Genomic DNA, 14,186 nt, shown 5'->3' on the forward strand with positions numbered 1-14,186 from the left:
ATAGTTAGAGTAGGTAGCAGACTTCGGTTAATTCGTTTAACACTGGGAAGATGCAGTCTTCAGGGGAGGCTGTTTATAAAACTATTGAGCGTCCCATCTAAAACATCGCTCAGCTTTTTGGGGTCTGTACCAAGTAGGTTGACATGGGATGTTGGACATATTCAAAGAAATGCAGCACGAATGGTCACAGGATTGCTTGCGTCACGGATATGCTGAAAAACATGAACTGGTAGACGCTTGAAGATAGACGCCAAGTACCCCCGCAAAAACCAACTTACAAAGCTTCAAAAAAGAGTATTAAGTGAAGAGTCTACAAATATAATAAGCCTCCTATGTACTGCGCCCTAATGACCGTGAAGATAAAATCAGATTAATTGCAGCGTTCAAAGACGCATTTAAGCAATCGTCGTCCCACACTCCGTACGAGATTTTACTGGAAGAAATCCTAACGTGTGGTACAATGCTGATTATCCTCTACCGTGCACTTCACTGCGGTTTCCAGAGTATTTATGTAGACGCACTAAAGCTGATCGTTGTTGCCTCACCTACAGCCGTCTAGCGCACAACAGTCATCAAGACGGCTGAGGAGACAAAGGGACTTTCTTGTTTCTAAAAGCCATCATTTGACATTAATATGTCGAAGAAAGTGAATGCTTTCAGACACTAATTGTAGTACGCGAGACAAGTATCAGTAATCAATTACCTAAAAAGTGACAAACAAAGTAATAGTGAGCATAGTAGTATCACTGTAATTCCTGACAAGAAGCTGCGAGTAACGTTGAAATTTATAAAAGGAAACCAGTCCGCATATTCTTGACGGTTCGCGTTGTATGCGTTAGTTTTTACAAGAGTATCTATCGAAAATAATGTCAAATTGTAACCACAAAGCCAGGGAAAAAAAGAAAAAAAAACACTATTCATCTTGAAATTTTGCGCACTTCATTCCCCACATGCAGACATTTCCACCTGTGTTGCGGCCGCGTGTCCAATCCCATGCACAATGTCAACATGAATTATGCACCACGCAGCTAAATTTGATTAATTAGTGTTCGCTCTCATGCGGAAAGTCCACGGCTACCAAATCTGTTTGTTTACTGACAGCGTGTAACAATTTTTTTATTACTACAGTACTGCCTTTCGGTAACAAGCTAATTAGCTGGATATTACAAAGGAAATCTTTAGTTTGTGGAGTTACGTTTTGATCTTTTTACCTGAAAACTTTGACGTACTTTAAGACACTGGCTGAGTTGGAGATAAACATTACTCATTTTAGCGTTATTGTTGTGCTACATTAGTAGGGAACTGTCCATTATTTGACACCAGTTTTCATTGTGGATTTCTTCGAAAACAGAAGTCAGGTAGGCACGCAACATACCATCCCTGATAGCATCTAAACTCTCTGACGTCACAATCAAATCGGCCCAACAAATTAGAAGTTTCAAGTGTGCTTATAACAAATGGCGAGTTTGCCCCGGTAGTGTAGCAATCATCAACATCGTGATTTTAGTTATCAAAATTCTCTAAGTTTTCATCGAATATCACACAGAGGCGGGTATCTTTGATGGGATAACTCGGGTTCGTTCATGCGGTCTTCAATAGGGATCGTGACTAGGGCAGCAGAGAGATCGAGAAAACCGCCGCAGCGATCACGAGCAGTGGTCATTGCCGGGGAGCTGTGGCAGCAGATGAACGAAATATTTCGATGACTGCAGACCGCAGTGGTAGATAACGAAGTTGTTTCGTTTGAGGTTGCAAGGGTTGCCACGGAATTTCAGTACATACACAGCACGCGCTCAACATTTCGCGCTCACCACTGCCCGTGGAGGCCCATCTTGGCCTTGTCAATCATCAGTGTTTCTCTCTCTCTCTCTCTCTCTCTCTCTCTCTCTCTCTCTCTCTCTCTGTCCCTCAGATTTGTTACCCCATCCTGTTAAGATGCTACAGTCGGATTCAAGAGAAACAGGTTTCAAGTATCAACGTTCAGCCATACTGATTTACGTTTTCTGTAGTTTCCATAAACCAATAAATCAAATGCTGGGGTGGATCTGTTGCAAATCACACTAAAAATTTTCCTTTCCATCCTTGTCGAATCTGTTCCTAATGACCTCGACGTCGATTAGTTAAACCTTGATATTTTCCTGTCTTTTTGATATTTTCTGCGTGTCCCATCTATTCCGTCATGAGCCATGCATTGCAATGTGAAAGAATAATCGTCTCGTTTCCAAGTATCTATTTAAACCATTGATTTCGAGGATTACCAGGAACTCGTGCAATCAAAACGTAGTGTATTATTATGTTACACAGCTATGATATAGTATGACATTTACATACGTCTACCACACGTATAATTTTCGACCACAGATAATGAACTTTTAAATACAGCAGTGCTAAGACTCCGAAATACATGTGGATAAAATGAAACTGGTTTACAGAGGATTGGTGACTTCTAAACGAAGAAGAGGAGTGAGCGCTTATGAGTAATTCTTAATAAAGGACAGAAAGATCAACAGCATTCACTCAACTATACAAACGTGCATAATTGGGTATGGTTAAACTGTACAAGTAAAATCACATACTGATTAGATTCTAACACACGGTGTTAGAGATTATAAGTGCAGATGTTGCGGTCGCCGGCCGGTGTGGCCGTGCGGTTCTAGGCGCTTCAGTCTGGAACCGCGTGACCGTTAGGGTCGCAGGTTCGAATCCTGCCTCGGGCATGGATGTGTGTGATGTCCTTAGGTTAGTTAGCTTTAAGTAGTTCTCCGTTCTAGGGGACTGATGACCATAGATGTTAAGTCCCATAGTGCTCAGAGCCATTTTTTAGATGTTGCGGTCATTGGTACCTCAATATGTGCCCACTTCAGTGTGACGGTTGTATTTTCTCTGTGTCTAATAGTCTTTCCGCAAACACGTAACATAATTTACTATCTGACGTCGTAACTGTACCACTTAAGCTGACTATACCTCTCAGTATAGACTAACCGTTTTGCGTCCTCACATCCACACTTCAACACTTGACCTGCTGTCAAGCGAAAATAAGCATTAATGACTTCCTCTTTTCACATGTATTTGGAGGTACTAACCAATCTAAAAACATATTACTCCTACCAGCTATAATTATTAGTCTGCAAATGAAATAAATACTGATTTCATATTGTTCAGTACACTGATCTTAGCGACCAATAAATATATGTGCACGTATACCCCTAGCACCTTTTGTATTAAAAGGCGCAGTCAAATGAAAACGGAACAGATGGAAAGAAAGAGCACTCAAATGAAAACGAGACAGTTGGAAAATTTATTACTTTAAAAATAATCGACATAATTGCTAACACATTTACCCGCCCACATGTTGCCAAGGTTGATTTCAGCACGCTGCAGGACTTTCGCTGGGAAGCCCTTACACATACTCCAGTCCCGATCTCTTCCCTTGCGATTTCCATATTTTTTAAATCCTGAAGAAAGACTTTCATGGCCGTAGGTTTACTTCGGACGAAGAGGTGCACGTCTGGGTGCAATCATGGTTACATAGATAACCGCACACTTTTTCCACGAAGGCACTGATCTTTTTGTCTTACAGTGGGATAAATGTGTTAACAGTTATGGCCGTTAGTTTTGAAATACTAAAGAGTTTCCTAATTTTTTTACTTACTGTCTCGTTTTCATTTGACTACCCTTTATATATACATCCACACAGGGTGATTTTCAATCTGTATGGAAAATCTAACCTCATACAACACATTCAGAAAAGACTGGAAAAGTTATGTACCATTTATCAAACAAGCCAAATTTTACGGAGCTAACGCTACTTTTCTGTAGCTCACAAAGAGAGGTACATAAAACTAAGCTATTCAAAAGAGTCTTAACGAGCACGTGCTGGACCCGTACTAGAAGCAATTATCCGTTAGCGGAATAGACATAAGAAATCCTGCCTTACATGCTTTACACACTCTGTTACGAATCGTTGGAGGCCCCGGAGCAAATAATTTGGGTTCTCCCACAGTCCTGTCAGGCGCTATGACAGCGACAACTGTTTGGCGTGCCTGATCGCTGGTGGCTTTTTCGAAAGTGGATATGTCAGTCCACTTGTCGTCTCCACAAATTTTAATGCCTGCGGTTGACATACTGACTAAAACGTTAACTTGACTGTAAGATACGTATAAGCTAGAAGTGACAATTTCTTTTTTAGATACATAATCAATGCAACGGCCTACCATGTGTTGTGGATCAATGTCGAAAAATAGTTATAACTGTACCCAACAAAAGTAGATCTTTCATTTACATGGTGGAGTGGTTATTAGCTTTACTATAAGGTCGTTTAGAGTGTATACACAATAGAAAAGCAATTTTTTAATTTCTGAAATGAAACTTAAGCCCGCTCTTTTTATGCAACTGCCGTACATCAATACCCACAACTACAATCGTTAGCAATCGATTGTCAGCCTTTACAGCCGCATGTAGTTGATTCAAAACTAGTGTTTATTAAAATAATTAATAGCAATCATTCGATAACATATTCGGCGCTATTACTAATATATGTGAATGTATAAAATTCAAGGTCTGACCATCTTAACATACAACTGGGCGTTCATGTCTGTGCGTCTATGTTTTTGTTATCATAAAGTAAAATACCTGTATATTTTTGATAAGTCTGAATGACGGCAAACGTTATGACGAAATTAATTTGGTCATTCACAATCCTGTTCTATAAAGACGAAAAGATCTGGATGATAAGAAAAGAAGTATGTGTGATATGGAACTGTGTAGTACCGGATGGATTTCTCGAAACCACCATTCACTAACACTTAAAGGTTTTTTTTCTGATTTTTCAATAATGATACAAAAACAAAATTTGCGTGCATGCAAGACACAAAGATATCATTTCGTGCAACATCTGCTCCTGTCACTGTCTAATCTAAACCGACTTCACCCTAATCGATGGACGGGTGACATCATTTTGTTTAAAGCGGGTTGCTAACAACTGTGATGCACGGCGTTTTTCGCTTGGCATTGCCAGAGGAGAAGAATGTTTTTGGTGCGAATTAAAACTCTTGCTTTACGTGAGAAACGAACAAAATATCTTCAATATATTAAACTAGAGCCAATCCACCTTAGCATACGGCATTTGCCTAAAACTACGTACGGAAATCAAACCTAAATTAGGATGGCCAGTCGGATATTGTAACCACCGTACACCAAAACAAACAGTCGGGTATAGGTATAGTGCATGTATGCATTTTTGCTCGAATGTTATTAGCTCCCTCATCGAATATACATACTGAATATCTTTTTCCTTTATATTAACTTCACAAAACAATAGATTGATGGTTGAAGCTTAACAAAGTAAAAGCTTGTACATGTCTTCAAAAGGTAATATTATTTACCTCGTGACACTACGAAGGTGTTGTGTACTACAAACTGCTTTCCAGGGTTGCATCGCAAGTGATATTCGCTTTTATTAACTAAAGACACTTTGTGGTCGTTTCAGAAAAACAATTGGTCAGGTGTAAGTAAGTCTAGCGCACTGAGGGTTCCGTACAAACTTAATTATGTGTATAGACAGTTCATCCATTCCTGGAATCTAGAATGATTTTTTGCCTATTAACGACATGGCTCTTGCCAGGATATCGGTCCCAGGGATTGCAAGACATTCGAGAATGTTTTAATTTCATGTTTGAAGTTGCATTACAAATGACAAAAGAAATATTTTCTAGTGTGATGTAATTGCAAATTAATAATTTTCTGATTCTTCTCCTTTATGTGTACTGTGAAACATTTCTTCTTGCAAAATTTCGTGATTGTGCGTCAGTGGGAAGTACATTATAGGTTTTAATGAGGTGAGACAAAAGGGCGTATCTTTTGGTTGCATTCACTTAGAAGCTTAACATTTTTACACGACCAAAGGACTATAGACCTTAACATATGACATAAATTTCAAATTGATACGTCTAACAATTCCTGAGAAAAAGGGGTCTTAGCAGACGGGGGTACAGACATATAGCCGGCTACAAAAAAAAAAAAAAAAAAAAAAAAAAAAATCGTATCATATAATTGCAGATTAACAATTTCGGATTTTTTACTTTACTTGCACTGAGAAACTTTTCTGCTTGCCAAATTTCAGGGAAGAGTCTTATACGTTCTGATGAGTGAATTTGCAAGTATCAAAATATTTAACTTAAATGGCCGTATCTTTTGACTGCACTGACTTAGAAGCTAACGTTCATTATATCGCCAACGGACCACAGATCTCAAATTTGAACAGTCGGAGAGATACACAGGCGCATACACGAAAAATAACCTTATGAGGGCTCCGTTTTTAACGCTCGAGGTACAGAACCCAAAAAAAGCTCTTGGCAAGTCATCCCACACCACACTTATTCTTCTGATTTTGTAAAATGTTTTACCCTGTACAAGCGCTATGGAACAAGCATCAAGAAAATCCCTTTCTGAACGAAATTATAAAATCCGTTTCCTCATTCTGTGCACTCCAGACACCCTACTAATAACGCTAATAACCACTGCTTCCTGTAACTGAAATATTTATTTTTGTTGGGTACAGTTATAACTATTTTTCGACGTTGATCCACAATGTACGGTAAGGTATTATAATAATTACGTATCTATACAAGAAATTGTCATTAAGGATATCACAGCTAGCTTATATGTGTCTTACACTCAAATTAATATTTTAATCAATATGTCAACTGCAAGTATTAAAATTTGTGGAGACGACAACTGGACCGGCTTTCGTTTTAGTTAAACACTTGACGATTAGGAACAACAGGAAAGAAAAGACTGGTTCTTCGTGCAGCTGAGATCCACTATCAGACATAACTTGGTTCATATATAGATACATAATCGTGTCAATACCGAAAAAGGAATATACTCAAGAGTTTCGTGTCGTCTTACTACGAAAAAACCGTTATCGGTAGCTCACAGACCCACCGAACGTCGAGCTCCTCTATACAGTGTGATCTAGGTATGTTAAATTTGCAGCACTGTAGCACCTGTCGAAATTTCTTCCCGTCATGTAATTCACGGAATTCCATCGTTTCATTCCAGTGTATCAGAAAGTATGATTAATCAGTCCGAACTGCAGCATCTCAAATCTGCTTGTACGTTGGCGGCAGTAGACTCATTCTGCAGTCAGGTTAAACTACTGGTTCTCTAAATTTTCTCAACAGAGTTTCGTGAAAATAACATCGTCTTCCGTCCAGTGATTCATATTTAAGTTCACGAAGCGTTTCCTTAACACTCGCGTGTTGATCGAACCTAGTGGTAACAATTTCCTCGAACGATAGTCAAGAATGGTCGCTCTAGTGTTCTGTACGTGGTCTCCTTTATAGGTGAGCTACGCTTTTCTAGAATTCTCCGAATAAATTGAAGTTCACCACTCGCCTTCCCTACCACCACCCTCAGGTGCTCGTTCCATTTTACATCGCTTTGCAGCTCCACGCTCAGATATTTAATCGACGTGACTGTGCAAAGTAGCACACTATATTTGTTGTATTAGAACATCGTGCGTTTCCTACTCATTTGATTAAACTTACATGTTTCTACATTTAGAGCAAGACATTCATCACACCATCCAGGAACTTTTTCTAAGTCATTTTGTATCCTCTACGGTCACTCAACTTCGACACCTTCCCGGTCCCATCACACTTCCCTGAGCCACTCCTGACGATACCCTGGTCTCTGACGATCACTCGTCGTTGAGGACAACATACTGGGTTCTGTTGCATACGAAGCCACTCACGTATCTGGGAACCTAAACTGCATGCTCAGACCTTCGTTAACAGTTTGTAGTGGAGCACCATGTCATACTTTTAGGTCCTTATCCCGCCGATTTTTTAAACCATTTCTCCCCAAGTCCAGATTTACTGCAAACTGGATCTGGCAAAACTATATACTTATATGGATATGATGTCTGTTCTTTCGGACATGACCTCCTTCTTCTGTGCGGATGCACACATATTCCCCGAACTCTTACGGGACGTGGTAAGAATGTCTTCCACGAATAATGAGTGTGTTGGGGTGGGACACTACGAATGTAGTGTGTGGACATACAAGGTGACAATGTGGGTCTCGCGGGAGGCTTGCTCGGGATAGTTCCTGCAGTCGCACTATCCTCTGTGCCCTCGGTGGCTCAGATAGATAGAGCGTTTGCCATGTAAGCAGTAGATCTCGGGTTCGTGTCCCGGTCGGGGCACACATTTTCACCTGTCCCTGTTGACATATATAAACACCCATCAGCAGCTGAAGGTATTAATATAATTCTAATTTCTGGCAAAACTAGGTGTCAGAGACATACTAAATGATCAAATTTCATAGATACGTGTTTATTACGTGTTGATATGGCAATGAAGAACTCTCATAACAACCTAAGATCTCACGATGAAGCTGTGCCTTCTAAATGTACATACTAACTCTTCTATTAACTTTTCTCAAGAAGTTTCACTAAATAAGTGAAATAATTAAAATCTTTAAACCAATAAAGAAAATAAAAAATCAAAGACAAATGTAAAAAAACTCTTTCAAGTTAAATATATCAGTTTATCATAACAAAATCGAGGTGAAGTACCTCGACTCAAATAAATCCAAAACATATAATAGCAAGCTTAGTAAAAAATATAAAAGAGTACATACTAATAATAACGATGCTATGAAGACAGTAGACAGTATTTCATTATTAAGTTTTTCTACTTTGAAGTTAAATAAAACGTAAATGTCATGTGACTAGGGCCTCCCGCCGGGTAGACCGTTCGCCGGGTGCAAGTCTTTCGATTTGAGAAAATCTCTGACCCAGCCGTGAATCGAACCCGGGCCCTTAGGACTGACATGCTGTCGCGCTGACCACTCAGCTACCGGGGCGGATACTTTGAACTTAACTATAGACTAAATAACTGGCCAAAGAAAAATAAGAGGACTTTTTTCTACAAATTATTTGTAGTTCCTGTACACATGAGAAACTCTCATTGTGTGTGAGTGTTACATATATGTATATGACTGAGTAAAAGGAGACAAGCACCACATGTAGGTGGAACACTGTTGCTGAGCTGCTTCATCTACTTCTACTTACTAGGAGAAAGTTTCCGACATTACCACTTTCTCATGCCTGCCTCGTTAATTTTTTTCCCTTGTCTCGCACCAAATGACTGTGAAATGTAAGATAATTTGTGTGTTTTCATGTGCAGAGAGCTTTCATTTGCGCCACGTGTGTTGCGTTCCAGTGAGGAGGCGCTGGTGGAGGACACTGGAGAGGGCGACAAGTTCTGGGTGCCGCCCAGCCTGCACCGGCAGAACAGCTTCTGCCCCAGCGACATCATACAGGACACGTCTGGAGGTAGGCTCTATAAGGCGTTGTGCGTTTGCTCAAAAAATAAAATACTCAAATCTTCAAAAATGTTCAAATGTGCGTGAATTCTTAAGGGACCAAACTACTGGGGTCATCGGTCCCTAGACTTACATACTAATTAAACTAACTTATGCTAAGAACAACACACACTCCCATGCCCGAGGGAGCTCACTCGAACCTCCGGCGGGAGGGCTCAGACCTTCGCTTGCTCCATTCACACTTTCTCTGTTAATCGCTTCCACTATCCACAACATGCACTTTTCTGTTCTTCGATAAAACAAATTGCACTGCAGATGTGAGGTGGACGAAAAGTTAGAATCAACTACAGTATCAGTGTGTGTCAGATCAATTCACTCAATAAAGATGGACAACTTTTCTTCAGTAGGAAAGAATACACAAATTTATTGATTAGATTTCTTTTCAGTTAGACTCATGTGTCAATGACAACTTACACAGTAAAAAAATCCAAAATTTAGAAAAGGAGCTACATCTGAACAACAAATTGTATGAATTTGCAGAATGAAAAAAAATGAAAATGACAGCAACAATAATAACAGAAATAGCTAAGGCAGCGACTGGAATCCTTCATGAGATCGTTGAAAATATAGGGCTATACAGTGAGGTGTCAAAACTCATGGGATAGCGATATGCTCATATACAAATGGCTACAGTATTGCGCACACAAGGCATAAAAGTGCATTGGCGGAGCTGTCATTTGTACTCATGTGACTCATGTGAAAAAATTTCCGATGTGATTATAGCCCCAAGTTGGCAGTTAACAGATTTGAACTTAGAATGGTAGTTGGGGCTAGAACATGCGACATTCTGTTTCGGAAATCTGGAGTGAATTCAGTCTTCCGCCGTCCACAGTGTCAAACGTTGTGCCGATAATACCAAATTTCAGGCATTACCACGTGCCACGGACAACCCGACTTAACGACCGAGTGCAGCGGCGTTTGCGTAGAGTTGTCAGTGCTAACAAACAAGCAACGCTGTATGAAATAATCGCAGAAATCTATGTGGGACGTATCCGTTAGGAGAGTGCGGCGAAATGTGGCGTTAATAGGCTATGGCAACAGACGACCGACGCGAGTGTCTTTGCTGACAGCACGACATCGCCTGCAGGGCCCCTCCTCCATTCGTGAGCGTATCGGTTTGACTCTAGATATAAACTGGAGAACCGTGGCATGGTCAGCTGACCTAATTTTAGTTGGTAAGAGCTGATGGTAGGGTCCGAGTGTGGCGCATACCTCACGAAGCCATGGACCCAAGTTGTCAACAAGGCATTTTGCAAGCTGGTAGTAGATCCATAATGGTGTGGTCGGTGTTTACGTGGAATGAACCGGTTCCTCCGGTCCAGCTGAACCGATCATTGACTCGAAATGGTTATTCGCCTGCTTGGAGATTATTTGCAGCCATTCATCGACGTCATGTTCCCAAACAACGATGACATTGCACCAAATCATTTGACAAAATTGTTCGCGACTGGTTTAAAGAACATTCCGGACAATTCGAACGAATGATTTGGCCGTCCATATTGACCGACATTAATGCCATCGAACATTAATGGGACATAATCGAGAGGTTAGTTCGTCTACAAAATCCTGCACCGACAACACTTTCGCAATTATGGATAGCTATAGATGTCGCATGTCTCAATACTTCTGACTACCAGTGACTTGTTGAGCCCGTGCCACGTCCAGTTGCTGCACTACGCAAGGAAAAATACGGTCCCATACGATATTAGGAGATATCCAATGACTTATCACCTCGTTGTAAATATCTTATGAAAAGACAGAACTAATGATGCACAACAAAACTAGCCAACAAGAATGTGAGTATCCAAATTCTGAACAGATAAGGGAGTGCAGAAATGTAAATGTTTACGGGATGGATAACACCAGCAGAGTTACCAACTATGCCATTAAAGTAGAGAGCAAAGAAGATAGAAATATCGCACCAATTATGGTAAAACGTTTAGAACAAAAAAAAATCGATCTCATTCAATGTAAAACTCAGGCAGTACAATTCAATGATAAAACCAGAAATTTAGAATTAGATGGAACGCTTGCTACAGAACATGGAAACGAAGTGAAGAAAGTTCTGAGCAAGATCCCAGCGCCCAAGAAAGACGGACAAGAATACGAATTACGATAAAACAGGGAACTATATGAAAATACTGACGAACTCGCAGCATCCTTTAAGAAGAGAGGACTGAGTATCTATGATCGTGTCAAAACCATGGCACCGAGGAGAACGACAAAGAGAATCCAGGAATACTTTGAAAGCAAGAATGAATTAGCTGAGAGACGTACAGGACGATATGGCAGAAATGGTCATTACACTAGACACCGTAAAAAAACAGAACAGAATATAGGAAATGAAATAAAGGGATTGAAAGCCCGAAAGCTCTCCAAGGAGACGGGAAGTAACTGGCAGCAGGGATGCAAGAAAGACCATCCAGAAAAAATTAAGGAAAAACAATAAATGGCCGACGCTTAAAGCAGTTCATACATGACTTGAACTAAAAGTAATAATAATAATAATAACGTAATAAACACATACCATAGTCATTTACTTCATTTTAAAAGACTAATAATAAATAATTGAAGGTGCAAGTGTCGGTCTTGGCCTAATAATAGGAACCATCCTAAAAGCTGTTTGGATTTATTTGGTAAAACAACAGAATACCCACCTAAGCTTGGTTGTATCACGTAAGCAAGTCCCTGTCGTCTTTACATCAACGCTGCCTTTTTTTAAATAATTCATTTATTTTCGTAAGCATTCTGGATAATTTTATGCGTCCGCCCAGGATAATCTTTCCTGTGCAGCTCTCTTAATCGTAGGGTAGCACTTCCACCCAACATCTTCAATTATTTCTTGGACGTACTCTGCCTCTAGAGTTTTCTCCTTTACGCCTCCCTCCAGTACCATGGAAATTATTCACTGATGGCTTAACACACATCCATTAACACTGTCCTTCCTTCTAGTCAGGGGTTTACAAGTATTCCTCTCCTCCCTGGTGATGCGGAGAAATTCCTCGTTCCTTTTTATACAATTTAATTCCAATCCTATTTCCGTAACACAACATCTGAAACAATTCGACTATCTCCTTTTATGGTTCTCCCACAGTTTGCAATCACGATTTCATTAATTGTGAAACGTCCCCTTAGAAAAATTTATGAATTGCTGTGCTGATAAACCTCTTACATTATTTGATTTTCAAACAGCTGAGCAGAACAGAACGAACTCAGACATATCGCTCTTTACCTATTCTGATCAACACTAAACTGACACACAATATGTTTAGCGCAACGCAATCTGACTTTCAATAATCTCTACAAAACAATGGCCCTGACTAACAATAACCTATACCTTTCATGAATCACTTACCTCACAAAAATCTTAATTACTCGAACTACTGCAATACAGCGAGCGCCACTACTGGCAGCTAAATAAAAGATTCAAACTACTGAAGGCACTGACTACTGATATGCATATAGTTAGCAATTGAAAGATTTTGATAGAGAACAAACAATGTATTTACCTTAATAGTGTTCAAAAGTCATAGCATATATATAACAGTTCATGACATACAGTCTTACAAATTTACTGTCTCTGATGGACACATGTCCAGATCATCCGCTCTCAAAACTCCACCATCTCTCTCTCCACATCCACCACTGCTGGCGGCTCACCTCCAACTGCGCAACGCTACGCGCTGTTCACATCCAACTGCCCAACACTACAATAGCAAATTCCAACAATGCAAACCAGCCACAGACTGCACACAGCACAGTCAGTGATTTTCATATAGAGCGATACGTGGCGTTACCAACATAAACACCTAAACTGCCTACTTACAAATGGCCTACAGTCTCAGAAAAAAATTCTGAAATTAAGATCTATTTTTGCTACTAGATTTCTTTTGAAAAGGGGATCAAAGCCCATCTACTTCTTAGATCCTCCTTGCTTCATCTGTCACCTGCTGTTTTTCTTCGAAGGCAGATGAATCTCTTCACTTCAGCTACTTCGTAATCCTCTATTTTAATATCAAGTTTGACGCTGATCTCATTTCTGCTACTCCTCAACTCGTTGTCGTTGTTTAGTTTACTCTCAGTCCCTCTTCTGTGGTCAGTAGCCTATGCATTCCATTGAACTGGTTCTATAATTCTTCCTCGCTTTCACACAGCATATCGAAATGATCTGAGAATTTCATCACTGATATCGTTTCTGTCCGAATTTTAATCCCTCTTTTGTATGTTTCTTATATTTCCTTCATTGCTTCCCTGACACAAAAATGAGTAGTAGAGGAGAAAGACTATATCCTGCCCCACGCATTTGTTATTGTGACTATTTGTCTCTTGATCTTCCATTCTTATTGTTGCCTCTTGGCTCTCGTACACTGCCTGATCGAAAGTATCTGTACTCCTATAATATGGGGTGTGTCCAGCCTTCGCCGTTATGACGGCTTGAACTCTGTTGGAGACACTTTCAATAAGACGCTGGAAATATATGGAGGAGTGGCAGCCCACTCCTCAAGAGCTGAGGCCAGTCCGTTTCAGGAATGTTATTGTCCACATATCTTTTCCTTACAGAAGCTGCTTTTTGACAGTGGGTATTGTCTTGTTGATACCATCAATCATCGTCTCCTCTGCTACACGCAATACACAATGCTGTAGAATTGTGTTCACATCCTTTCACATTCAGCGTTTTCTTGAGTACAGTAAGGGGACCACACTTAACCACGAAAAACACCATCACACCGTAACACTGCCTCCTCTGTACTTCACTGCTGGCGCGACACATAATAGTAGGTAAATTCCAGTCA

The 14,186-nt window shown here is 40.2% G+C and overlaps 1 protein-coding gene across 1 annotated transcript in view; it reads left to right on the plus strand.

Moving 5' to 3' along the window:
* The window catches only part of LOC124795889 (synaptotagmin-5), a 117,457-nt gene that overhangs the window by 24,100 nt on the left and 79,171 nt on the right, over positions 1-14,186 (plus strand). The window contains exon 2 of the mRNA XM_047259969.1: positions 9,231-9,343. Within this exon, the coding sequence (XP_047115925.1) occupies positions 9,231-9,343 (113 nt within the window). The remainder of the gene's footprint in view (positions 1-9,230; positions 9,344-14,186) is intronic.

Source organism: Schistocerca piceifrons, chromosome 4 (genome assembly GCF_021461385.2).
Source record: "Schistocerca piceifrons isolate TAMUIC-IGC-003096 chromosome 4, iqSchPice1.1, whole genome shotgun sequence".
NCBI classification, from domain to species: domain Eukaryota; kingdom Metazoa; phylum Arthropoda; class Insecta; order Orthoptera; family Acrididae; genus Schistocerca; species Schistocerca piceifrons.